The sequence below is a fragment of the Poecile atricapillus genome, chromosome 2 (genome assembly GCF_030490865.1).
Source record: "Poecile atricapillus isolate bPoeAtr1 chromosome 2, bPoeAtr1.hap1, whole genome shotgun sequence".
Taxonomy (NCBI): Eukaryota; Metazoa; Chordata; class Aves; order Passeriformes; family Paridae; genus Poecile; species Poecile atricapillus.
In genome coordinates, this window is record NC_081250.1 from 4,701,029 (window position 1) to 4,724,835 (window position 23,807).

The 23,807-nt window shown below is 47.2% G+C and overlaps 1 protein-coding gene across 3 annotated transcripts; it reads left to right on the top strand.

Annotated features, from left to right (window-relative positions):
• Positions 1-4,482: 4,482 nt before the first annotated feature.
• Positions 4,483-23,299, top strand: LOC131576171 (cryptochrome DASH-like). 3 transcript variants are annotated; one of them, XM_058832572.1, is made up of 14 exons: positions 4,483-4,590; positions 4,701-4,873; positions 5,959-6,052; positions 6,355-6,485; positions 7,475-7,623; positions 8,566-8,654; positions 10,694-10,767; positions 12,402-12,491; positions 14,888-14,967; positions 16,215-16,274; positions 17,336-17,493; positions 20,332-20,451; positions 21,533-21,613; positions 22,797-23,299. In XM_058832572.1, exons 1-14 carry the CDS (start codon positions 4,525-4,527, stop codon positions 22,890-22,892), a joined length of 1,461 nt encoding a protein of 486 aa, XP_058688555.1. In that variant the 5' UTR covers positions 4,483-4,524; the 3' UTR covers positions 22,893-23,299. The 3 variants fall into 3 exon arrangements, with proteins under 3 accessions (XP_058688555.1, XP_058688553.1, XP_058688554.1); XM_058832570.1 differs by having other exon boundaries at positions 21,437-21,613; positions 22,797-23,298; XM_058832571.1 differs by lacking the exon at positions 12,402-12,491 and having other exon boundaries at positions 21,437-21,613.
• Positions 23,300-23,807: the final 508 nt, after the last annotated feature.

Here is a 23,807-nt window from a genome sequence, read left to right on the forward strand (position 1 = left end):
TTTGACTGTAACCTCTCTATATAATATTTTCCAGAGTTTTCCGTGCTTTTAATAGCACCATTAGGGCTGGGTGTCTGATGTGAAGGCAGTCACTACTCAAACTGTCCTGTGCAAGAGGGAAGTGCTGTTACATCCATCTTAGAGCAGAAGAAATTCTGCTGTAAACAGAGGGTTGAAATGATGCCTTCGAAGAACACAGGGAGAACCATGGAGCAGAACACAACACAGACATCATGTTCCCAGGTCTAGTTGTGACCACAAAACCACAGCTGCTTTTTTTTTCACTTTAAAAGCCTCTCAAACAGAGATTTATTTTTATTTTTTTTTTGTCAGCTGAGGGTTGAAGTAAATCCTTGGTTAGCTCTGTTGAATTCTATCAGCCAAGGATGTGAGTACACTCAACTGATATTAAGCTACTTCAGTAGCAGTGATGCATGTCTGATCCTTTGCCTGGATAGATTTTTTTCTAGTATTTTGAGGGTATAATAAAAGCCAGGTGAGAGTGTGTTGCAAACCTGTGTGCCAGCCATAAGCAGCAGCTGACACCGGAGACTAAACAGTATTTAAGCCACTTGGCAAAGCTTACACAGGTCCAGCAATTGTAGGTGGATGAGAGCTTGCAGAGGGTCACTAGGTTCCTGATGGAGGAAACACTGCTGAAAGGCAGAAGAGGAAATGACAGATTTAATGAATAGTGGTCACAAGCTGAACTACAAAGAGCAATCGGTCTCTGTGTTTTCCTACAAGGATGATCATAGCAGAACCAAGGCCAGACAGTCCCTGCACTGTCTCTGATGGCAACACCCCTCCAAACCAGAATGATGAATGGCATCAGGGAAAAGCCTCTGACCCGTAGAAAGAGTGGCTGCGTTTCTGCAGGCAGAGAACTGAACCCTTGGAGCAGGGCTACGTTCTTCTCCTTACACCAGGGAAGAGAGTGCCAAGCCTTTGGCAGCCAAAACATCAAAGCATTGTCTCTGGAAGGAAATTGGCATTAAAAGCATGTTGTCACTGTTACTAACGGTTAAAAAAGCTGAAAGATAGGTCTAGGTGCAGTATCAGATATGCATGAAAAGAGAGAGGTGTTTGCTGGATAGGATTTATCATGCTGCTCAAACTGTGCCTGTCATAGTCAAAGAGCCATTAGAGCACATGCTTGGATGCAACAGGACTGGCAGCAGAATCTCTGGTGTCCCTGAGCAGAGCTGCACCCTCTGTTGATCTTAGAGTTTTTATGCTTTTATTAACGATGACATGATTCAAAATTCTGTGAAGGGCTCGGAGGGAGAATCAGTAAAACATCAAATAACGATGTCAAACTTTTCATGCATGACAAGCTAAATGCAAAAGCGTCGTTCTCACGGAGACTTGAAAGGAGCAACAGTTGGGATTTGCTTCCAAAATCAAAAAGGAAATTTTTCAGGCCAATTTGTGCTTTTGACAGGTGAAACACCATCTGAATTAAGATGGTGGGTACATATCGGGAATGCAATTGGGCACAGGTGCTTGTGAACATGGGCGGGGAGGGAAAGAGAAGAGAGGAAAATAGAAATGTCACAGAACTGGCTATATTTCTAAGATATTTCTGTATTTATTCAGCAAAATCCATAAAAGGTGACCTTACTGCAGGGGTGATGAGACACAATCCTCTGACTCTGTTATCCAGGGTGGGTACAATGGGCAGTTCTCACTGTCACACTCAACACCAGGAATAAACAAGAGACCATATGTGGATTTAATGAGTGAAAAAGGACACCCAAAGAAGCCAGGGGAAAACAACTGCTGAATAATTATTGACTTGGAAGTTGGGGTCTGTCCATGACCTGGTATCTCATGGAGTTTTCTCTGAGAAACATGATGATGTTCACAGTGATATCCAATTCTTTTATTACAGCTCCCCTGTGTAACTTTGGCAAAGCTCACAGGCTTCCTCCCAAGTCCCATGAATTGCCAAACTTCAGGACTCCAGGAAAGGAACTGGTTCTTGGAGGATACTTAGGAGAACAAAAATGACAGTGGACAGCTTGTTCCCTCCATACTGGCATAGAGATTGCTGGTATTGCAAGCAAGCAATGCTTCCCTGCTTCCCAAAGGGAGAATGGAAAGCTGGAACACCATCCTGGAGTAAAGAGGCAGGTGTCAGTGGGGAAAAAAAGAAAGCTTTTGTTCTCATTGACTGTGTTCATCTGAATGGAAAATCCAGGCAAGGAGACTGGCAGGCCTGCAGTTCATAATGCCAGGTCTCCTGGTTTCAAATTTTAGAACAAAGTACTCCTGCCCACACTGCCTTTCCTAAACACCCCTGTTACACTTATTTTCAGAGGATGATTCCATAAGGTCTCACAGAAGCAGGGACTAGGCAGATGTACTTGCAGAATCTGAAGAGAAGAAACTGTGTAAGCAAAATAAACTATCTTTTTTTCAGGGTAGAATCCAGAGTGGATGTGATCAGTACTGCTTTAGGAAACACTGGCTCGAGTGTGCAAAAGGATTTGTACTCTTCTACAAGAGTGCAAAAGAAATAAAACCAACCTCCAGCCATGTGACAGAAAGGGTATTGGGTGTAAATCTGGCTCCTGGGCCTGAGCAAACTGCCCATCCCTTATGGACATCTGTTTTTCATGCCCACTCTTGCTGCCTGGATCAGCACATCCAACAGCCAGGTGGGTGCAGAGTCTGTTGTGCTGCTCTTGCTGCCAGCGTTGGGCACCTCACACCTTTTATATCAATACAAATCGAAAGCTGGCAGACACTCGCTGTTAAACTCACTTTTCTTTCCTCACTGTCACATCAAGAGTTTCAAATCTCCTCTCAGTGTTATGCTGCAGAGGTGTGTGTTTAGTGGAAACCAGCCTTCCCTGGCAATGGGAAATCCCCCCTTTGCAGGCAGCAGGGCACCCCTTTTTTGCACAGCCTTTTGACGAGGCTTTGGCGTTGCAGTGCACGTGGGTGGCTGTCTCGCAGCTCTGAGTAAGCTGCAAGAGGATGTCAGCATTGCCAGACTTGGCCCAGCTTAATGTCAACCAAGACTCTGTGGGGGAAGCCTGACTGCAAACAAAAGCAAAGCCAACTGCACTGTTTGTCCTCGTCCAAATGAAGGCAAAGGCAAACAGGGAAGATTTATAAACTGGGTTTTTTTCATTATTTCTAATATGATAAAGAGACATGTTGTCTTCTAAGCATTGCAAGCGGACAGCAGTGTTGTCCTTGGGCATGAGCCAAAGTTTTGGCTCCTCTTTTCTTTTACCAAACATGAGCCCTCTGGGATGAGTCACTGGTTGTCAATGGGCTGCAGCTGCTGAGCCAGGAAAAGGAGCCCTTGGTGCACAGAGAAGAGATCAGGAGATGATGTGTCATGTGTGTTACACAGGGAACCACATCACTTCCCACAGCCAGGCTGCATGCACAGCACCACCAGGCCTGGAGGAGATGGACCTGAAGCCAGGACTCCCCAGGAGCCACTGGGGTTCGGGTACCACATTTGGGTACTTGTGGTCAGCTGGTCAGAGTCTGTGTGGCTTCACCAAACACTCCACTTCAGCAATTCAGGTACTTAAATGAGCTGCAGCAACTCATTGCTGTAAACCTGGATCCTGAATCAGCTCCTTGCTGCAACATATTAACCCCTTTTTCACTCTGTTCCATCCCAGGACAATCAGTGGAGTAACACAAGAGAAGCAGGTAGATGGAGAACACATCAACCAAGCATTTCACAGAATCATAGAATTGTTTAAGTTGGACAAGACCTCCAGTCCAACCATTAACCCAGCACTGCCACATCCACCACTGTGTCCCTAAGGATGGTGACTCCACTACTTCCTTGGGCAGGCAGTTCCTGTGCTTGGTTTCCTCTTATGAGAATAGCTGAATGAAAAAAAAAAAAAAAAAAAAGGATCCTGAGGGACAATTCAGTGAGTAAGGGATGTGTGACCAGTGGTGCCCAATGTCAGCTGACGGAAGCCATAGGATGAGGCAAAGCCTTTTCACTTCAGCCACTTCTGTCAGTGCTGAGAACCAACTACATCAATTATTGCCGATCTACAGCTCGCCTTTTGTCGGTCAGTAGGTGACAAACTCTGGTTCCTGTGCTAGTGACAGTGACATCGCAGCCTTGGCATTTGAAGGGTATCACTGTGGGATTTGAAGGATCGGCACTGTCAGAGCAGGGAGAGGCTCGGTGTCACCCTCGGTGTCTGCAGAGGGTCGCTGTCACGGCGGCTGAGCCTCAGCACAACGGGGCCGCGCTGCAGCGAGACAAAAGACAAAGAGGTTAAAAAAAACACCCAGCAATAAGAGCGGCCGGCCGGGGCAAGGCTCTGGTGAGACTCAGGAGACCCCAGACCGAGGGAAGCGATCCGGTTGCAGCCCCGCTCCCCGCAGGGCTGCGGGCCGGGACGCGCCCGGCGCAGGGACGCGCTGGGGCGGACACGGGGATGCGGAGGCAGGACGGCTCCTCCCCGGGGCGGGATGAGGGCCGGGCAGGGGGCACAGAGCCGGGCAGAGGCTCTGCCCTGCCGAGGGAGCATGTCGGGGACAGCGGGCACGGCCATCTGCCTGCTGCGCTGCGACCTGCGACACCACGACAACCAGGTAGGGAGCGCCGGGCTTTCTGTAGGAGCAGCCCTGCTGTTGGACAGGATGGGCAGCGATTCTCCTGCATCCTGCCCCGAGAGCTCTCACGGCCCGCTCTGTGCTTCCAGGTGCTCCACTGGGCTCAGCACAACGCGGATTTCGTGATTCCCCTCTACTGCTTCGACCCGCGGCACTACCTGGGCACCCACCGCTACAGCTGGCCAAAGACGGGGCCACACAGGCTCAGGTTTTTGCTGGAAAGTGTGAAGGACCTGAGGGAAACGCTCAAGAAAAAAGGAAGGTAGTTGAGAAAGCCCCGTGCAAATAACACACACATTTCTGTTTTCCTGTTTTTAACACATACCTGTGCAGTGACTCACATCGTGCCGGGTACTCTGGGCTCTGATGGTGGCTTGTTTCAGAGAGCCACAGCCCTTCTGTTAGCTGCAGGGGGGTCCCGTGTGTAGCCCCTGTTGAGGTGACCTGCTGTGGTCACCTGCACAGGGGACAAAGAGCCAGCCAGGCTCTGTGCCACGGGCGTTTTGCTTTCTCAGGTACCCAGATGAGTGTCAGCCTTGAGTGCTTTGCCCAGAGTGCTGACAGAGGGAAACATGAACGGCAGAATTTTGAGATGTGGGCAATTACAGTAGCCACTGTGGCCTGGAGGCTTCCTTGTCCCTGGAGAGCTTTCCCCAGGTGTTGGCTTGAGAAGACCAGCATGGATCCTGGCTTCTGAGACTGGAGAGTTACATTTCCTTATGCCCTGTCCCACTAAACCCAGTCTCTAGACTCAGATATCCTTGTTTATGATGCCTTTAGAACCATAATTGGGGTAGACCAGGGCCTGAAGAATCCATTACCAAATATTATCTGGCTTTGCAGAGCAAAATATCATGGAGTCATAGAATAGTTTGGGTTGGAAGGGAACTTTAAAGGCCATCTGGTCCAACCCCCTGCAGTGAGCAAGGGACATCTTCAACCAGATCAGGTTCAGAGCCCTGTTCAGTCTGACCTTGAATATTTCCAGGAACAGCCTAAGAAACTTGGACAAGGTGGGTCAGCCAGCCCTTGAATCTCTTCAGTGTGTGAGAATGAGCAGATTCACTTTTAGGTAACAGCCTGGCTTTGTGCCCAGTCATCCTTTCTAAGGCATCCAGAGTGGCAGAAATGTGTTTGACACAAACTAAGCCCCAGAGGCTTACAAACTCTGTTCAGGGGCTCCTAAAAAATGCAGCCTGGTCAAATCCTGTCTGTCTGCCTCCACACACTGTCTGTGCTCCATAGAAAACTAGGACACGAGTGCCTGCCTGGGTTGGGATGATGCCTCTTGTACATGTAAATAACAATAACATCCAACCTATTCCAGGCCAATATTTTGTATTTTAGTACCCTGGTTGTGAGGAAGGGGAAGCCAGAAGATGTGGTCCGTGATCTGATTACTCAGCTGGGCTCTGTCACTGCTGTGGTTTTCCATGAAGAGGTAAGGGAAGTACTCGAGTGACACAGTTAAAAGAGAAAATGATGCCGTGAAGGTTTCTTCCACAACCAAGTGGTGATGCAGATCCTGTGTGTTCAGAGGCTTTTTTTGGCTGTGGTGTTGTTAACCTTGGGGAAGCTGGGTAGTTCCTGGGATGGGGACTCCCCGAGTGGGAGTCCTCGATGGGGCAAAGGGATGAAGGTGATGTGGAGAAGCATAAGGAGGGCAAGACCAGAGACCAGAGTCTTTGAGTATGTGGGAGCTGCATTTCTGCAGCCCTGGCCTCACTCTTTTATCCTCCCTAGGCCACACAGGAGGAGCTGGATGTGGAGAAGGGGCTGTGCCAGGTGTGCAGGCAGCACGGGGTGAAGATTCAGACATTTTGGGGTTCCACGCTGTATCACCGGGATGATCTTCCCTTCAGGCCTATTGACAGGTGGGCTGCTCTGTGGTATCTCTCCTCCACTGTCCCATTTGTTTCTCACTCAGGAGGGCTCCCAGTCCTCTGGTCCCACAGAGAAAGGACTTATTAGTCCATCTGTTTGTGCTTTTATGGAACAGTGCTGTCATGCTCAGGCACACAATGGGGAAGCAGCACATTCAGTGCTCTGCCCTAGTAGGATTTATGCTTCTATATGTATAAAGCCAAGGTGTGTGTTTGGCCGTTCATTCAGGGACTGGAAAAGACCTCTAAGATCATCAAATCAAACCATTAACTAGGCCAACCTCACCAGTAAACTATGTCCTTCAGTGCTACATCTGCACATCTTTTAAATCCTCCAGGGACAGTGACTCCACCACTTTCCTGGACAGCTTGTTCCAGCCTGACCACCCTTTCTGGCAAGAAACTTTTCCTAATATCAAATCTAAATTTCACCTGAAGCAACTTCATAGAACCATGAAATGGTTTGGATTGGAAGAGACCTAAGAGATTATTTACTTCCAACTCCACCTTGGTGTGTGTACTCTTCACTGCTCCCTCAGTAGTCACTTGTGTAGTTGATGGAATTGAGTGATTCGTGGTATTCTGTGGAAAATGTATATAATAAGGGCAGACAAGTCAGGCCATGAAAATGCCTGTTTTTCTCTTTCAACTGAAAAGGCACCAGGAGGATATAGATTTTTACACTGAGATCGGCTGTGTTAATCAGAAGTTAGGTGAAATAAATCTGGCTCTCAGAGATTTCCCCACCAAGGCACACTTTAAATCAAAAAGGCACAATTTGCATCAGAAGCAGAAAGAAATTGGGGAAGGACTGAACTTCTGGTGGCTGGTATCCCCGGGGGCATCTTCCCCCATTGTGCTGGCAGTGTGCAAACAGGCATCACAAACCTGGGAGGACAGCCTGGAATGCTAATCCTGCTCCTGAAGAAGGGGTGTGTGGAGGGGCCAGGGCAGGGACCTGACTGCTCCCATCTGTGCAGGTTACCTGATGTCTACACCCACTTCCGAAAAGCGCTGGAATCCGGGGCCAGGGTCCGGCCAACCCTGCGGATGGCAGAGCAGCTAAAGCCCCTGGCTCCAGGGCTGGAAGAAGGGAGTATCCCTACAATGGAGGATTTCGGACAGAAGGGTGAGAAAACTTATTTTGGAAGTTGCTCTAGTGAAATCCTGCTTGGATTCTGTTCTTAAAAATACCTTACTTAGGTCTGTTTTGAAGAATGTGGTTTACAAAGTAAATAATTTCCTGCTGTTCCAGATGTTCAGCCAGGCTGAATCAGGTACCTGCACAGGCTGCACTTGAGCTTTGATGGTTAATACAAACTAAACATCTTGCACTGCACATTGTATTCTGTCAGAGAAAAAAATGTCCTTTTGTACAAATGCAGAGGTAACTAGTGCTTGAGAGATACATGCAATGTAGTCCCTAAGGATAATTGGATTACCATGGCCTTTTCAGTCTGGCAGGTGCTGTAGAAGCATCTGTCTCTAGTTGCAGGGTTAGGCAGATATTTGTCTTCAAATTAAAAGAGATTTAGATTAGATGTGAGAGAGAAATTTTTCCCTGTGAGGGAGGTGAGGCCCTGGCACAAGTTGTCCAGAGAAGCTGTGGATGTGCCATCCCTGGAAGTGTTCAAGGCCAGGCTGAACAGGGTTTGGAGCAACTTGGGATAGTGGAAGGTGTCCCTGCCCATAGCAGGAGGTTGGAGGTGGATGATCTTTAATGCCCCTTCCAACCCAAACCACTCTGTGATTCTATGATACGTCTCTTACTGAGAACCAAAACACAGAGGCACTTGTTGCCCTTCAAACTGTAACTAAGCCTCAGTTCACTCACACTGAAAATGAAATTAAATTCCCTGTGTGGAGGAGCTGCCCTTCAGCTGGGTAGGAAACATCCTCTTAGTGGTTTTTAATGTGTTTGGTATGACCCTTATTTCAAAGGAGGACCACACAACCTTTTATGCCCCCAAAGCAGAGATCCCCACTTCTGAGCAGCCCTAGATTTTAAGCTCCCTACCTTCAAGATGTGTTCCCAGGGGTAATAACAGGGTGTTGGTGTTTTTTGTGGCAGATCCCGTGACTGATCCCCGAACAGCCTTCCCCTGCAGTGGAGGAGAGACCCAGGCTTTAATGAGGCTGCAATATTATTTTTGGGACACGGTAACTCTTACATTTCCTTGCCTACATCCTCCCCCTTGTACACATGGCTGTGCAAGTGGGTGAGGCTGCAATTTTACTTCCTAATAATATTTCCTTAGCTCCTGTATAAAACTTTGCAAAGAAGGGAATTAGCATTATTTCAGTTTTTCAGAGAGACAAGCTAAACCAAAAAGAAGTCATCTGGGACTGGGAAATGTAAGCAAATTACTTAGGAACCTAGTTTACTGGCCATCTCTCTGAAGTATTTTTTTCCATTAACTTCTGGGACTTGGGACAAAATTTTTTACCTGCTTTACCTTGATTTGCTCCTTCTCTGCTCATGTCCCACATCATCAGCAATGTAGTTCCTCTGCTTTGGAGGAGTGAAAAGTGGCCTGAAAGGGCTGGAATTGCAACTGGGGTGAGGAACAACTGACCCAAGTTCTTCCTGCAGTTATAAATAGTAAGAGGTTTCTGTAGTCTGGTTTAAAATCTTGCAGCCAATAATGGCAGCTACTGTTTGTTTCCTTGCTTTGGTGGAGTGAAGCTCCTGCTGACTGCATTTTGTCAGACAGTTTTTGAACTCCTTTCTGGTCTAGTTTGAGGAACTGTCTTAAATTTGCCATGTCTGAATTCAAAGACAGATGTGCTCATTTCCAACAGCATCAGACCCCAGGCAGCTTTCTGGATAAAGGAGGGAGCACCTCTCCAGCGGAGATGGGTTAAAAGTGTGGTGTTCCCATTGCTTCTCTGGGACAGCCCCCAGGGCATCCTTTCAGCTGTGCTTCCCAAGTTCCTGCATTCCTTTGCTTTTGGGGAGTATTGTCCTGGTTTAACCCCATGAGGCAGCTCAGCCCTACAGCAGCTGCTCCCTCAGCTCCTGCCACTGAGATGGAGAGATTCAGAAGGATTAAAGTGGGAAAAGTCACGTGTTGAGTTAAAGACCATTTAATAGGGAAAGCAAAAGCTGCATGCACAGGCAAAGAGGGTAAGGTTTCATTTAATACTTCCCACCAGTGGGCAGGTGTTCATCCTCAGGAAAGCAGGGCTCCATCACAGTTACTTGGGAAGACAAATGGCATCACTCCAAACATCCTGACTTCCAGCTTTATATGCTGAGCATGACATCATGTGGTCTAGAATACCCGTTGGGTCATCTGGGGTCAGCTGTCCCAGCTGTGTCCTCTTCCAAATCCTTGTGTACCCCCAGCCTACTCTGGGTGGGGTGGTGAGAGAGACAGAAAAGGCCTTGAGGCTGTGTGAGCTCTGCTCAGCAGTAAGGAAAACATTGGTGTGCTATCTGCCCTGTTTTCAGCACAAATTCAAAACAGCCCCAAATTAGCTACACTGAAGAGAATTAACTCCATCCCAACCAAAATGAGTACAAGTGTGCATAGCTTCTGCTCTTGGTCAAGCATTAATGAAATTAGAGCTGGAAAACCTGTTCCTTCATATTTTTTTTTTTTGTAATGCAAATACCATCTTCCCCAGTGAGCTGCAACAGCCCTTTTGCAATTGTAACCTGTGCAGTGAAGGTGATCAAGGAGAACTTGGTCTTCCCTATGTCCTCTGCCTTGCCCATGGAATGCTCAGAACAAGGAAGATCTGCATCCTGCTGTAAATGTGTGGGGCACAGAAACAACAGCAGCCAGCGTTCCTGCAGCTGAGTGTTGGGTGCTGTCACACTGGTTCTGTAACCCCCAAATAAGCAGCCACAAGGCTGCCAGCTCCACTGGTGCTTTTCAGTGGGATTTTGCTCCAGAACCAGATGGGAATGGGCAGGGAGCAGCAGAACCAGGTGCACAGTGCTTGCAGAAAGAAACGTGCTAGGGGCTGAAGCGGGGAGCACAGCTTGTGACACAAACCCCAGAGCTACAATGAAAACTGCTGGCCTGATTGATGCCTGTGTGCTGGAGACAGGAACTGGGCAGCTGTGCAATCCTTGCAGGCAGCCATGAGAGGGAGCCCAGCCCTGCCAGATTGCTCTGGCTCCAGAAGGAAAGAACATTTAGCAGGCTGCTTGTAAAGTATTCAAACCTTTCGTTCTTTTGCTCTCACAGAACCTGGTTGCTTCTTACAAGGAGACTCGGAACGGGCTGGTGGGAATGGATTACTCAACCAAATTCGCACCATGGTAAAGATTTTTGTTCAGATTGGAAAATCCTTTTCTGCTTTCATCCCAAACTGATGTTACCTGTCTGCTGAGTGCTTCTAGGCAAGGGTAGGGATCTAGGTGAGATTCCTTTGGCTCTTTTTGTTGTGGTAGAGCAGCTCTGAGGCTGCACTTCCCTGGAACTGCTGCAGTGAGGCAGAACTGGGTGTGCTGGGAGCACCAGTGTGGACAGGGAGCAGGAGGAACTCACCATCTGCCTTTGGCTCCATGCTGCTTTATGTGGGAAGGGAAAAGCAGGAGAGCAGCACAGCTTCAGTGTGTTGGTAGGGCTGTAGCAGAACTCAGCCCAGTCCTGGTTTCCTGAATACTCTGGGGCAAGTCACCCCACCTCACTGCCATTCTCTTTTTCTGTGGGGTGAAGAGACACTTCTGATTATTCCTGTTGGAAAGGATCTTTTGTTCAGGTAAATATCTTGGTTTTTAATTAGGGGCTTTAGTCCCTGGTGCTGGAAGAGACAGAGTTAATTCCAGACTGGCACTGAAGAAGCAGCAGAACCCAGTTTGGCCTAAGCTGAGAGCATCTGGATTCTCCCAACAGAATTGCAATGGGAACCAAATTTCTGAGGCTGTTACAGGTCAGGATTTCTTGTTTCCAGCGAGTTTTGTGTTTTGATGGTTGCAGTGGATGGCTCCATCTGGTGGCACTTCGGGATCCCAGCACTGCTGGCTCTGTGGAAGCTTGTTATTTGTGGCCTCCACTTGAGTTTTTCCGAGCTGGCCATTTGCTCAGAGCAAACAGTCCTGATCTGCTTACCCAAAAATGTTCCTCTGTCACGTAATCAAAATCAGAGCGGTTCAGGTTGCAGCCAGTCGTTCCCATCTCACACTGGCCATTATAGCTGGTCAGCAATTAAGGAAAAACTCTTCAAAGCCTTTCTTCCTGTTTTCTACAATTCATTAGAACATCCAGTGTTCCCACAAGCTGTAGTGGAAATGGCAGTAAAATGCATTTATACAAAAAGCAAGGTAAAAGTTGTTCTTTATTACTCTGTGTGATGGGGCTGGAGTCTGCGAGTTCTTTCCTGTCTTGCAGCAGCACTGATTTGGAGCAAATAGAAGGAGCCCAGTGGGTTGAAATGCCAGAGTGGGGTTTGATTCCCTTGTTTTTTCTGCCAGGGCTGAGATTTTCAGCAGTCATTTGCCTTCTGTGGTTGCTCAAATGAGCCACTGAGGTTCTGCAGGAAAAGGAACCCTGGGCATAGGATAAGCAGGTTTGTGGTAAAAGGGCTGGTGGGACATGTGATACAGAGGTTGACATTTGAGATTCTATTCTGGGTTTGTCATTGGGTTTGTTAAATCATTTTGGCAAAACTTGTCAAACTTGAGTAAAATTATTATAGCTTGGAGACTCCTGTAACAATCCTACCCCAGGAAGGAGAGGATTTTGATACTTGGAAGAGAATTCTCTGTCTTGAAAAGTTGCAGAGAAGTTACAACTTGACTAAAGCCATTTAGGAAGTCAGGGTCAGAACTTCAAGCCAAACAAAAATTTTAGACAACAACTCTAGACCCAAAACTTCCTCTCTCCTCCCTCTGAGCTGACATCAAGCTGTCAGTCCTGTGTGGCATTCAGGACATCATTCCTTTGCTTTCAGGCTGGCACTGGGCTGCATCTCACCTCGGTACATCTATGAGCAGATCCAGAAGTATGAGAGAGAGAGGACAGCAAATCAGAGCACATACTGGTATGTCTTTGCACCATCAGCATGGCTTATTTTCTCTGAAAAGGAACCTGGCATTTCATGCACAGGAGAGTGATCTGTTAACTCTCTTCATAATTAATGTTTGTTTTTCCAGTGCCTGCTGGCTGGTTCCTCTGGGTTGCACTGTAGTTCTCTTTCAGTATGGATTTGTTAGTCTGTCTTCAACACCCAGGGGCTTTAGGCACTTTGTAAGTAAAGATTATGAGTGCCAGTTGTCATTATTATTGCTGTGGTTCCTGATTTTTGAAAACAATCTCAGCAAATCAGCACCATCCATCTCTGTGTTGTTGTTATGGGCTAAGTGAGAAGGAAGAATAATTTACAAATAAAAGCCTAAGGGTTTCTCAGATCAAGGATATGAGCCCAAAAGTCTCAGTGACTGTGTGACTTGTGCAAATCTCATGGTGTTTGAAGGTCCCATGGCCACAAGTGCAGCAAGTGGCCCCGTGTTTGCTCAGCTGCCTGGCCACGACCACCACATCAGAGCAGAGAGGAAAAGACACTGGGAATTGGGTTTAATGCATCCCATCTTGTCAGCCATGCTTTTCCTCACCTCTCAGTTTATCCATGGGCTGGCCTTGAACTTGTTCAGATCTGCCCAGACACTGAATCAGAACCTGGAGCTCTCATAGAGAAACAGGTTCATGTTAGAGCCTGGTGTAACACTAGACCTGGATGGGAAAAATCCCAAACTGTAATGTCTGTGCAAACTCTAGAACTAAATATGCATTTTGGTTTGCTACATTTGCAACATGTCAAACAGCACAGTGGTTGGTGAAGAGCAGGCAGAACACTGCCAACCATTCTGGCCAAAATGTTCAGTTTCATTAAAATTCAAATGACAGATAAAGTATCAACACCCATGAAGTGTATGTTTGGTTTTTTTCTTTTACTTCAAAGACAATTAAGAGAGGAAAGATTTCAAGAAATGAACATACTCCTGTTTCCCATCTAACAGTCAGCCAGCCTGCTGGCTGCTGGCCTGACATGGTGATTTTAGCACTTTAAAGTGTTCAGTAATTATAAAAATGAAGCTGTCAAACTCCCAAGAAGTCAATTGTACAATGAAGTACAGGTCATGGTGGCTGCACATGAGGGATTCATTAAACCTCAGTGTTATGACACTACTTTTTAGAATTTGGACAGTGTCCTGTTCAGGTTGGACATAAGGAGGAATTTTTTCAGTGCAAGGGTGATTAGACATGGGACTGTATTTCCCAGGGAGGTGGTGGAGTCACTGGCCCTGCAGTTATTTAAGGAAACTTTGTTATTTAAGGAAACTTAAGTTATTTAAGGAAACATGGACTCAGTGCCATGGTCTGGTTGACACAGTGGTGTTTGGTCACAGGTGGGCCTGGATGATCTCGAGGTCTTTTCCAACCTAACTGATTCCTTAATTCTGTGATTCTGTTCCATAACCAGATTATCCAGGAGGATCTTGACAGCCTAAAAATCAGCTGAGCAGAGTGCTTCCCATATGGCATAGAGTTGAAGCAGGTCTCTGAGGCTGATGTGCCATCATTTTATAAAAAGCTCTTTTTATATTAAAATTTTTATATAAAACTGTCATTTTTTTCTGTGGGCCTAGCACCTGATCTAATGGGCTGGAGCACTGTAAACCAGTTTTGAAAGGTGTCTTAGGGTGCCTTGCAAAGGTTATTGCTTAAATCAATGCAGATCTCTCAGGAATGTTCTCATTCCTGTGGAAGTGTGAAGCTGAATCAGGCCCTTGCCCTGCTCTGTGGAGAATTCCATCCCAGTAGGGCTGGAGGAGGAACATGTTTCCTGAGACATGTGAGGAGGAACATGTTTCCTGAGACATGTGAGGAGGAACATGTTTCCTGAGACATGTGTGGAGGAACATGTTTCCTGAGACATGTGAGGAGGAACATGTTTCCTGAGACATGTGTGGAGGAACATGTTTCCTGAGACATGTGAGGAGGAACATGTTTCCTGAGACATGTGAGGGGGAACATGTTTCCTGAGTCATGTGAGGGGGAACATGTTTCCTGAGACATGTGAGGAGGAACATGTTTCCTGAGACATGTGAGGGGGAACATGTTTCCTGAGTCATGTGAGGGGGAACATGTTTCCTGAGACATGTGAGGAGGAACATGTTTCCTGAGTCATGTGAGGAGGAACATGTTTCCTGCACGTGAGCTGAGGAAAGCTTCCCCAGTGACTCATGCAGGGTTTGCTTTCCCTGTAAGCCAGGTAAGTAGGCTTGGGGAAAGAACTGGTGTCACAGGGAAGGTCCCTGAAATGGCTCCTTGTGAATAAACCTCACGGTGTTAATGATGGGTTGTATGGAAGCAAAATCCTAGTTTAGTAATCATATCTGACCCACAGTGAAACACTGAGATGGCTTTGTGTTTCAGGGTCCTGTTTGAACTGCTGTGGAGGGATTATTTTCGGTTTGTGGCCCTGAAGTACGGCAGGAGGATTTTCTCATTGAGAGGTGGGTATGGATCACCACATTGAGGAGGGAAAGGTACTCTCTTACAACAGGGAGAGTAAGAGAAGAGGCTGTTGGCATTAAGTTGTACAAATGTTCATCTCAAGGTGCTTGTGTCAGCACCCTGGGGTGCTGCTGGGGACTCTCTGCTAGCACAGAAGTGCCTCAGCACCACAGTGCTGTACACTGATCCCCAAATCTGATTAGATACAGGGAGTATTATTCACACATGTCTGTGGGAACCAGCAGCACAAGGAGAGTGAAGATGCTGTTTCCAGAGAATTCCACCTTTCAGCAGAATCCAGGCTTCAGGCTTGCCCAGGTTCTCCAGAGGACATGGGACAGAGCAGGAACTGACCCAGCAGCGTGAATCCCAAGGCACCAGATACTGCACTACACAGGAATCAGAATGAGATTCAGCTCCAGCCCCAGTGACAGGAGTGTGCATATGAAATGGGGGTCTGAACACTCAGTGCAACAACAAATACCCACTCCATGTGTCTGGAGACCCTGCAGGTGATGCCTGTGCTGGGTGAGCTGCTCTGCAGGTGATGCAGCACTGGCTTAGATGCTCCAGGGCAGCCTGCCTGCCATCCAGATGTGGCTGCAGAGGGACACATCTCTCTCAGGGCCTGTGTCACATCTGCCAGGCCTGTGTGGCTGTTCTGATGGCATTGGATGCCAGTGGTGGGCCTGATCTTGAATGTTTGTAGCTAGAGCTGAGTTGTCCCTGTTGTCTCTGCTCCACTGCACAGAAGGCTGTAATTGATCCTGCAAACATCAAATCATCCCCCTCATCTGTTCCTATCCCATTTGCAGGGGCAAAATGTTACCTGGGGCTTCTGCCAGGTAATTCTGGGTGTAGTACCTGCTACAGAAACAGATTTCCCATAAACATTGTCCTGGATAAAACTGAAAAAGAAAATACCAGTGTGGGCCAGAGCACATCTCTGTCCACTTGTGAGGTCTGACTAATTTTTAATTAAAAAAGGGGGAAAAAAGCAAACATCAGCAAAACAAATAGACAAAATCCATTAGGGCTTGAACACCCCCTGTGTGCAAAAGACACCCCTTTACAGCACTTGAGGGGAGGAATGGATCATCTCTAAACATGTGCAGAAGGTTTGTAATGGCACTGAGAGGCCAAGCCCCACCCTCACGCCCTGTGTCAACAAAGCACCCCTGGCTGCCTTGTGGTGTGAGTAACTGTCAGTATTTCTTCATCAGCAGGTGATTATTTTCCTCCACAGGGCTTCAAAGTAAAGAGATCCCCTGGAAAAAGGACCTTCAGCTCTTTGATTGTTGGAAAGGTCAGTAGAGACCACAGGTGGGGCAGGGTGTGTTTTGTTCTCCCGTCTCTGTTGGGGCTCACACGTGCCCTGACACTGACTCAGGTCTCTGTGGGGGAGCTGCCAGCATGGCCAGGGCTGGTATTTAAACTGGCATCACCAGGGTATGAATGTGTGTGGCTTCCCTTCCCCGACTGAGTCCCGTACAGGAGCAGCCCACAGGGTTTCCCTGCTTTGGGAGGTGCACTGCAGGTAGATTTTCCTGCCTGGGAGGGTGTGTTTGTGACCTGCTGGTCACTTCAGTTTAGTCACACAGAGGCTGACCAGCCCTTCTTATCAGTACTAGATTGCCATCCCTGCTGTTTGGTTCTGTTTGCTTTTGGTCACAAGGTTACAACAGATTGAGACTAAATTCCATTTTTTTGTAATCCCACAGACTTTTCTTTAGCTGTTGTCACTTTGTGGTTGTAACATGAATAATAAGCATAATATCTCAAAATTTGGAGGGACTAACAGATTAAAGCATTAGAATCAGTGCAATACACACCTCTGTATCTTTTTTTTGTGTTAATGCCACGTGTACCCCTTTGCACACAGGATAAAATAAATCATCCAGGCACAGTAAATCTTTTCCTTAACAACAGACAAACTCTACTTTTTAGCTGCTAACTCTGGGGGATTTGTCCAGTATATCCCTCTGTTAGTCACCTGTCAAGAATCTTTCTGTTCTTGGCCCATCTCAGTATTGTCTGCATATTTATTTTACTTTGCAAAATTCCCTGCAACCCACCTGATTGTTTTTCCAGTCGGACCTGATTGCTTTTCCAGTCTGAAATTTTTCTGTACTTTTTCTTTTTTTTCCTTCTTGCCAAAACTTCTCCCCAGCTTAGTTTTCAGTATGATATCCCATTTAATTTTCAGTGGATCTTAGTGGCTGCACTCCAGCTAAACCACACTGAAATCTCTCCCTGCCACTGTGCACTGGCACTGTCTTGGAAATGGCAGTGAATACATGACCACAGGCTGGTTTATGAGTGCCCAAAAGCATCCTGATATCCCAGTGCTGTGTTTTGTCTCTGCAGAGGGCAAAACTGGGGTTCCTTTTGTGGATGCCAACATGAGGGAGCTGAGTGCCACGGGCTTCATGTCGAACAGAGGGCGGCAGAACGTCGCCAGCTTCCTCACCAAAGACCTGGGGCTGGACTGGAGGATGGGGGCAGAATGGTTTGAATACCTGCTGGTAAGACTGGGCTCTGTGTACCTGGAGCTTAATGACAGGCAGGAGGACAGCCCTGGTTTATAAGAAAGGGTACAGGTGATGATCAATAATTTTCAGGCTGATACAAGGCCATGTAGATACGCTTTGCAGGGTGTGAACTTTCATAACATCACATAAGTAAAAGGAATTTTGCCACAGTGGAGCTGCCATCAGCAAAGATGTAGCTAGGAAGTTTGCAGTAAGTGTTGATTCTCTGTGTAGGGTTTTAGCCAGAGATCCATCGCACTTGAGAAAATTTTCAAACATGAGTTACGATAACAGTGCTCTGATTTGCTCACTCAGAGGCTGGAGAGAAGGGCAGCCCAGAAATAGAACATAAAAAGAAGTGTGTGCTGGCACAGTGTCTATGCATCGATGGCTGTGGACTGGGAAGCCATCTAGTCAAGCTCAGGCAAGTAGGGACAATAGCTGGATCAGCTTCCACGGAGCTCCACCCTGGCTGGAGGCATCCTTCTTCATTCTGGGGTGTTACAGGTCTCCTTGCCAACTGGAGCACCAGTTCATCTCTCATATATCAATCAGCAGCTGTGTGAGCTCGGTTAAATAGCTGGGTCACTTTTCTGACCTCAGTCCCCATGGGTTCTCATGGTACTGACTGAAAAAGGCCAAATAGTCACATCAGCCTCATATTAAAGGTCTTATCTGTGGGATACAGGAGAGTACTGGCAATCAGAAAACTTTCTACTCAGAATGCTGGATGGGCACAGAAAGCCCAGTTGCCTTGCCAGTATCTGCAATTAAAAGAGACTTTTTTGTGAATGTGATTTTTTTTTTTTTTTAACTTCCTTGGAGCTGGGCTCTGACATGGCTCTGGCTACAGGAAGAAAATCTGTGTGCCCTCCCATGCCAATGCTGTGAGCAGCAGTGGGTTTGGACAACAACATGGTGCAGGACTTCAGGATCCTCCAGAAAGGGGTTTTGGGAGCTCCATATAATGATGCTTTTCCAGATAAGAGCAAGAGCCTTCCACAAGTGTGTCCTGTTCCACAAGTGAGGAAGACCTGGAAGGTCTCACACTAGAAAGATGCTACCTGTGTTATCTACATTTATTCCTAAGGATATGAATAGCAGCCTTGCTGGAAGCAGAATTTAGCATGCTGCACTGGCCCTTTCACCTTGGGAAGCCCCAGATGCTGATGGCCACTGTAGGTTGGTGTGGCACAGGCTGATCCTTGTGTCCTTCTGTCCCATCTGGTGTCACACAGCTCTGTTACTGTAACCTGGTGATATCCCCAGAGCAGCACACAGGAGACATCAGCTTGGTGGGGAAGACACAGCTGTAGAGGGGTAGAGGCCAGTGCAGAACTGAAACTGGTCTTGCCTCAAAAAAAGGAAAAGCAATGCCTATTTCATCTCCAATACTGCCAGCAAAGGCCCACCAAGTGTTTATGTGTGCCATCCACACCAGACAGGCAGGGAAACTGAGGCACAAACTCTCTGCAGCCTGATGGAGCCAGGGGAGAGGCTAGAGGCCCCTGATGTCTTGAACTGAGAATATCTCAGCTCTGACTTCATTGATTCCATTCACAGGGTCAAGCCCCAAGGAAAGACAGAGAAACAAACAGAAGAGAATGCCAGGAAGGGGCAAGGCTGAGGGGGAAATGAGCCTGCCTCCTCTAGGCCCCCTTGGATTTGCCCTCACCTCCCACACACGCTTTCCTGCATGTTAATCACACAATCAGGCCTCCAATGGCATCTTTCTTCCCTCCTTATCTCACCAGCTGGAGGAAGCAAGCTGGGAAGGGGAAGCCTGGTGCACAGGGAGCAGAGCTGGCTGCTGCTCACCCTGACCCTGGCACTCACTGGCCCTGCAGAGAAAGGGCAGCTTGACAGAGCCCATTCCCTGAGCCTTCTGCCATCCTGGAGCATTGAGCTCCCCACTCCAAGGAGTGGCTGACATCTTGGGGACATCTCTTTGTGGGCTCATTGCTGCTGTGGCTGCAGTAAAGGGAGAAGAGAACAGCACTGAACCAGCTCTTTCTGCCACAGCTGCTGCTTTTGCAGCACAGACAACCCTAGGAATGCTCAGAGATCCCAAACCCTCCTTATTGTCACTTCCCTCCTGAGCAGGGTTTGAGTTATCCTACAGCTGGAAAACTGGTGTTGGATTTAAGCCACCCTGCCCAGCTGAAGAGCACTCAGATGGGATCACATTCTGCTCTCATTTGTACTTGTTCCAAAAGCCCCACTCCATTTTATATAAGCATCCTTGAGAGCTTTTTATTTGTTTAGAGAAGGAATAACTTGACAATGGGAAAAAACTGCAGTGTTTGTATCATTTGCATCCTCATATACACTGTGGTTTTTCTACACAGTCTGAGTTAGACTTCTCTCCAAACTGCCTAGTAGGATCTGCAGAGATGATTTGCTAGTGTGTGGTGTCTGGGTAACTGGTCAGAGAGAATTTTCTCTCATATTGGAATACTTTGTTTTGGAATATGAACATCCAAATTCTAGGGCTGCTTGGGAAGTCTGCCAGATGATGGCAGAAAGAGAAGGATTTTCCTGTAAAAAGAAGGAAACTGAGAAAGAGACTTTGGTTGGACTTTTATCTATCTCACTGACTTAAGTATTGTGAATTGAAGTAGCCTGGGAACCTGATCCCAGCTGTAAAAAACAGCCATGCAGGTCCTTTTCTGAGCCAGATGCTTCTACCAGCATGGGGGAGCTCTGACCACCCCTAGTCCGGCTGGAGTGAATCTAATTCAAGGAATTTTCCCCCTGAGCTAAAGGATGGACAAGAAGATTGACCAAGGGCCAGCTCAGCTTTTCTGAGTGTTTTCTTCCTCTGTTCCCAAGGTGGATTACGATGTTTGTAGCAATTATGGCAACTGGTTATACAGCGCTGGCATTGGCAACGACCCACGGGACAACAGGAAGTTTAACATGATCAAACAAGGCCTGGATTACGATGGGAATGTAAGTCTCATTTGGCTGTTTTACAAGGATGGGTGCAGTAAGGACATGTGGTGTTTTCAGGGAGCAGAAGAGATCAGTGTGATGTGGGGATACCAAACCAGTTCTTGTATGTCCTGGCCAGCACTCAGGCAGGTTCCTCCTTGTGTACAGGACAATGTAACTTTAACAACCTGCTGCTGTCCCCAGGGAGGCTGGAACTCCCCACACCCTCCCTGGTCAGTGTGTTAAGTGTTTCATCACCATTTCTTCCTAGTCACAGCCACATCCCATCAGTACTGAGCACAGATGCTTTCCTGAGCACAGAGCAGCTTCTTGGAGAACTCAGGAGTTACCTGAGAGACAGAACCATTCCTTGAGAGGTGCTGAAGAGTAGATTAAACCTGTGAGTCCTCTGACTATCCTCTCTTAAATGGTGGGAGCAGATAAATTGCCCTTTCCATGTGCTTAGCCAGTATTCACATACTGGATTGCCTGTTTCCACGCTATTCCTTAGCTTCACGTCAGGCTGTGCTGTTGCCTTTTGGCACTGTAGCTGGCAGGATTTAACAAGAAATCAGAAATTAGTCCTAGTAGAGGACACAGCAGTAGAGTTAATAGGAGAGATTCAGGAACACAAGAGTGTGCAGCTGTGCTAGTCATCCTATTTTCCTTCAGTCATGGGAAACTACTTGGTGGTGACTTCATTTCAGGATGTCCTAAACAGGACAGGTGAACAGTGCTGAAAATGCACTTCTGCCTCCCCCTCTGCCTGCAGTGGGAGCATGGGAGAAGAGCTCCAGCATCCAGGTCTCTCTTTAGGCACTAATTCTGGGTGGAGGATTTAGCAAGAAGGGCTAAGGGCTTGTCAGAGGTAACTGATGCTGTACAACACCAGCTCCTCTACCTGGAAATCTGCCTCCTCTCTTTCCAATTGAGAATGAGCCTTGCTGGGAAGCACTTAGAGATTGTCACTGAATGGATCCTGTGCCATTGGTTCTGTTTGCAGGGGGATTATGTCCGGCTGTGGGTGCCAGAACTGCAGGGCATAAAGGGAGCAGACATCCACACCCCCTGGGCACTGAGCAGTGCTGCTCTCTCCCAGGCAGGAGTAACTCTAGGTGAGACCTACCCATGGCCAGTGGTGACAGCCCCAGAGTGGAGCCGGCACATCCACCAGAGGCCTGTGAGTACTGGGAAGGCTGGGATGGGGTGAGAGGGCTCCAGGGGCTGCTCTGCATCAGTTTCTATGAGTTCTGCTCTTCTTTCTCAGGTGTAACGGGGAAAAAAAGTTGTTTTACTGCCAGCTCACATCACAGCAGGGACTGTGCAGCCAGGATTATTTAGCTGTCTGTCCTACCCACTGTGGTGAAGGATGTAAATTTTTGCTGCTTCTCTGTCCCTTGTACAGTCAGCAAGTTTTAGCCACAGCTAAAAGGATCCTTCTGAGCATCCTTCCATGCCAGAGGGATGGGGTTTCTCCAAGGCCTCCACTGGTGTGACCACCTCAGGATACAGGTGGACAGAAAAGAAACAACCCAGTGTCCTTTCTGTTCAGGAGGTGAAAGTAAAAACAACCAACTTCCTGTCTGAGTGCACTCAAACTGGAGTCAGCAAGACTTGTAAATATGGGGACTGCTCCTTGCACTTTGCTTTTTGGGTGTATCTCCCCCTTTAGAACAGGGGCAGAATGAGATGTTGATCCTGCAACACCTCAAGGCTTTTATCTGCTGCCTGGGATGATGTTCTTGGAGGAGATGGGTATGGAAGGAAATGGATGTAACCAAGGGTTGTGTATTACAAGAGCATTCAGCATTTTGCCTTTCCCTCATGCATCTTCCCTGCCTCCTCCTGAGTGAGGATACTTCTTGAAGGCTCAAATTCAGACATTGTACCAAGTCAGTGAAGAATGAAGCATGCCCCCATTTCAGGTTTTAATCCCCAGGTGCAGTACCAAATTTTTAAGCCAGATTTCTTTGCCATGAGTGGAAAGTTTTGTGGAAGCAAAGCCACCTGATTCATCCATGCTGTTGGAGGGCTTGGATTAGTAACCTGGGATGAGAGAAAGGGCTCTCCAGGAGCACCTTAGTGAGACACCAGTTTGATGCAGTGATGAAACTTGAAGCCAAAAAGCTCCATCAGGCAAAAGTTCAATTTTGACCAACTTTCCCAGCTCTCACCTTACCATAAATCCTGGTTTCCTAAATCTCAGTCTAGAGCAGTGCCCATCAGGCCTTCCTGCCTTTTTGAGTGAACTTGGGAGGCAAAAGTTCCATGTGCACATTCTCCTGGATGTCAGCACTGCTTTGTGACCAAATCCACCCTGCAGCATCAGTAAATATCTTGCTCTTTCTTGTCATTTGCCACAGGGAGAAAGTCCCCATCCCAGGGGAAGGAGGGGACCAGCACAGCACAAGGACAGAGGGATAGATTTTTACTTCTCTCGCAAGAAAGATGCTTGCTGAAGGCTGAAGGAGTGCTCAGCAGGAGGTTTTGCTGCTGAGGGTGCCTGGATAATGGTTAATCATCTTGAACAAGCCAAAGATACAGGTTTGACACGGTATAATAACATGGGATCTGCCTGTCTGGTGTTCCTGGGAACACTTGCTGGATGTGGGTGTTTGGAGGTTGTGTATTAGCACCTCTCCTTACAATCTGGAGCCAGTGGTTTATGTGGCAGGTGTTCAGTCAGAACTGAAACTTCTTATGCTAATTTTCTGTGTTTTAAAGTTTTAAACCCAGCAATCATTATGCAATTAAAAGTTTTCCTACTGGAATATTTCCTCATTTTCACAGACCTCCTCCATAGATAGAGACTGCAGAGGATGTTCTTTTACTGTGTCTGCTGCAGTACTTTGGAGAAGCAGTGTGTTCTTCCTGAAAATTTCCTTGCAGTACCCTGTTGTTTTTGGTTCCTGGAAGCTGAAAAATATTCAGTTCATAGCCAAGAATTGTGTTTTGTACACATCAGCATCAAAAACAGTTTGGAATGGTTCCCTAACCATTATTAGGATTTTATTTTTATGCACAATGTTCTACTTGCTGGAAGAGTTTGGGAATTTGGAGATGGCTATATTTGTGCTGTTATGGAGCAGTGTCATCTGAGGGGAGCCCACATCTGAACACTTTGACCACCAAAGATGGGACACGGTTCTGGATTTATTGCTACTAGAGATCCACTAGGCCTGTTCTGTAAAGAATTACTGTAACACTGTAAAATCCCTGAACCCTTTGGGTTGATGGGTGCAGGCCTGGGTGAGAAATAAACAGACACTGAACACAAGAGCAAGTTGTTCTGCCAAAATCAGAAAAAACTAAGTGATTTTGAACATTAGCCCTGTCAGGGCCACATTAACAATTCCATTTGTTGTATTAGGGGC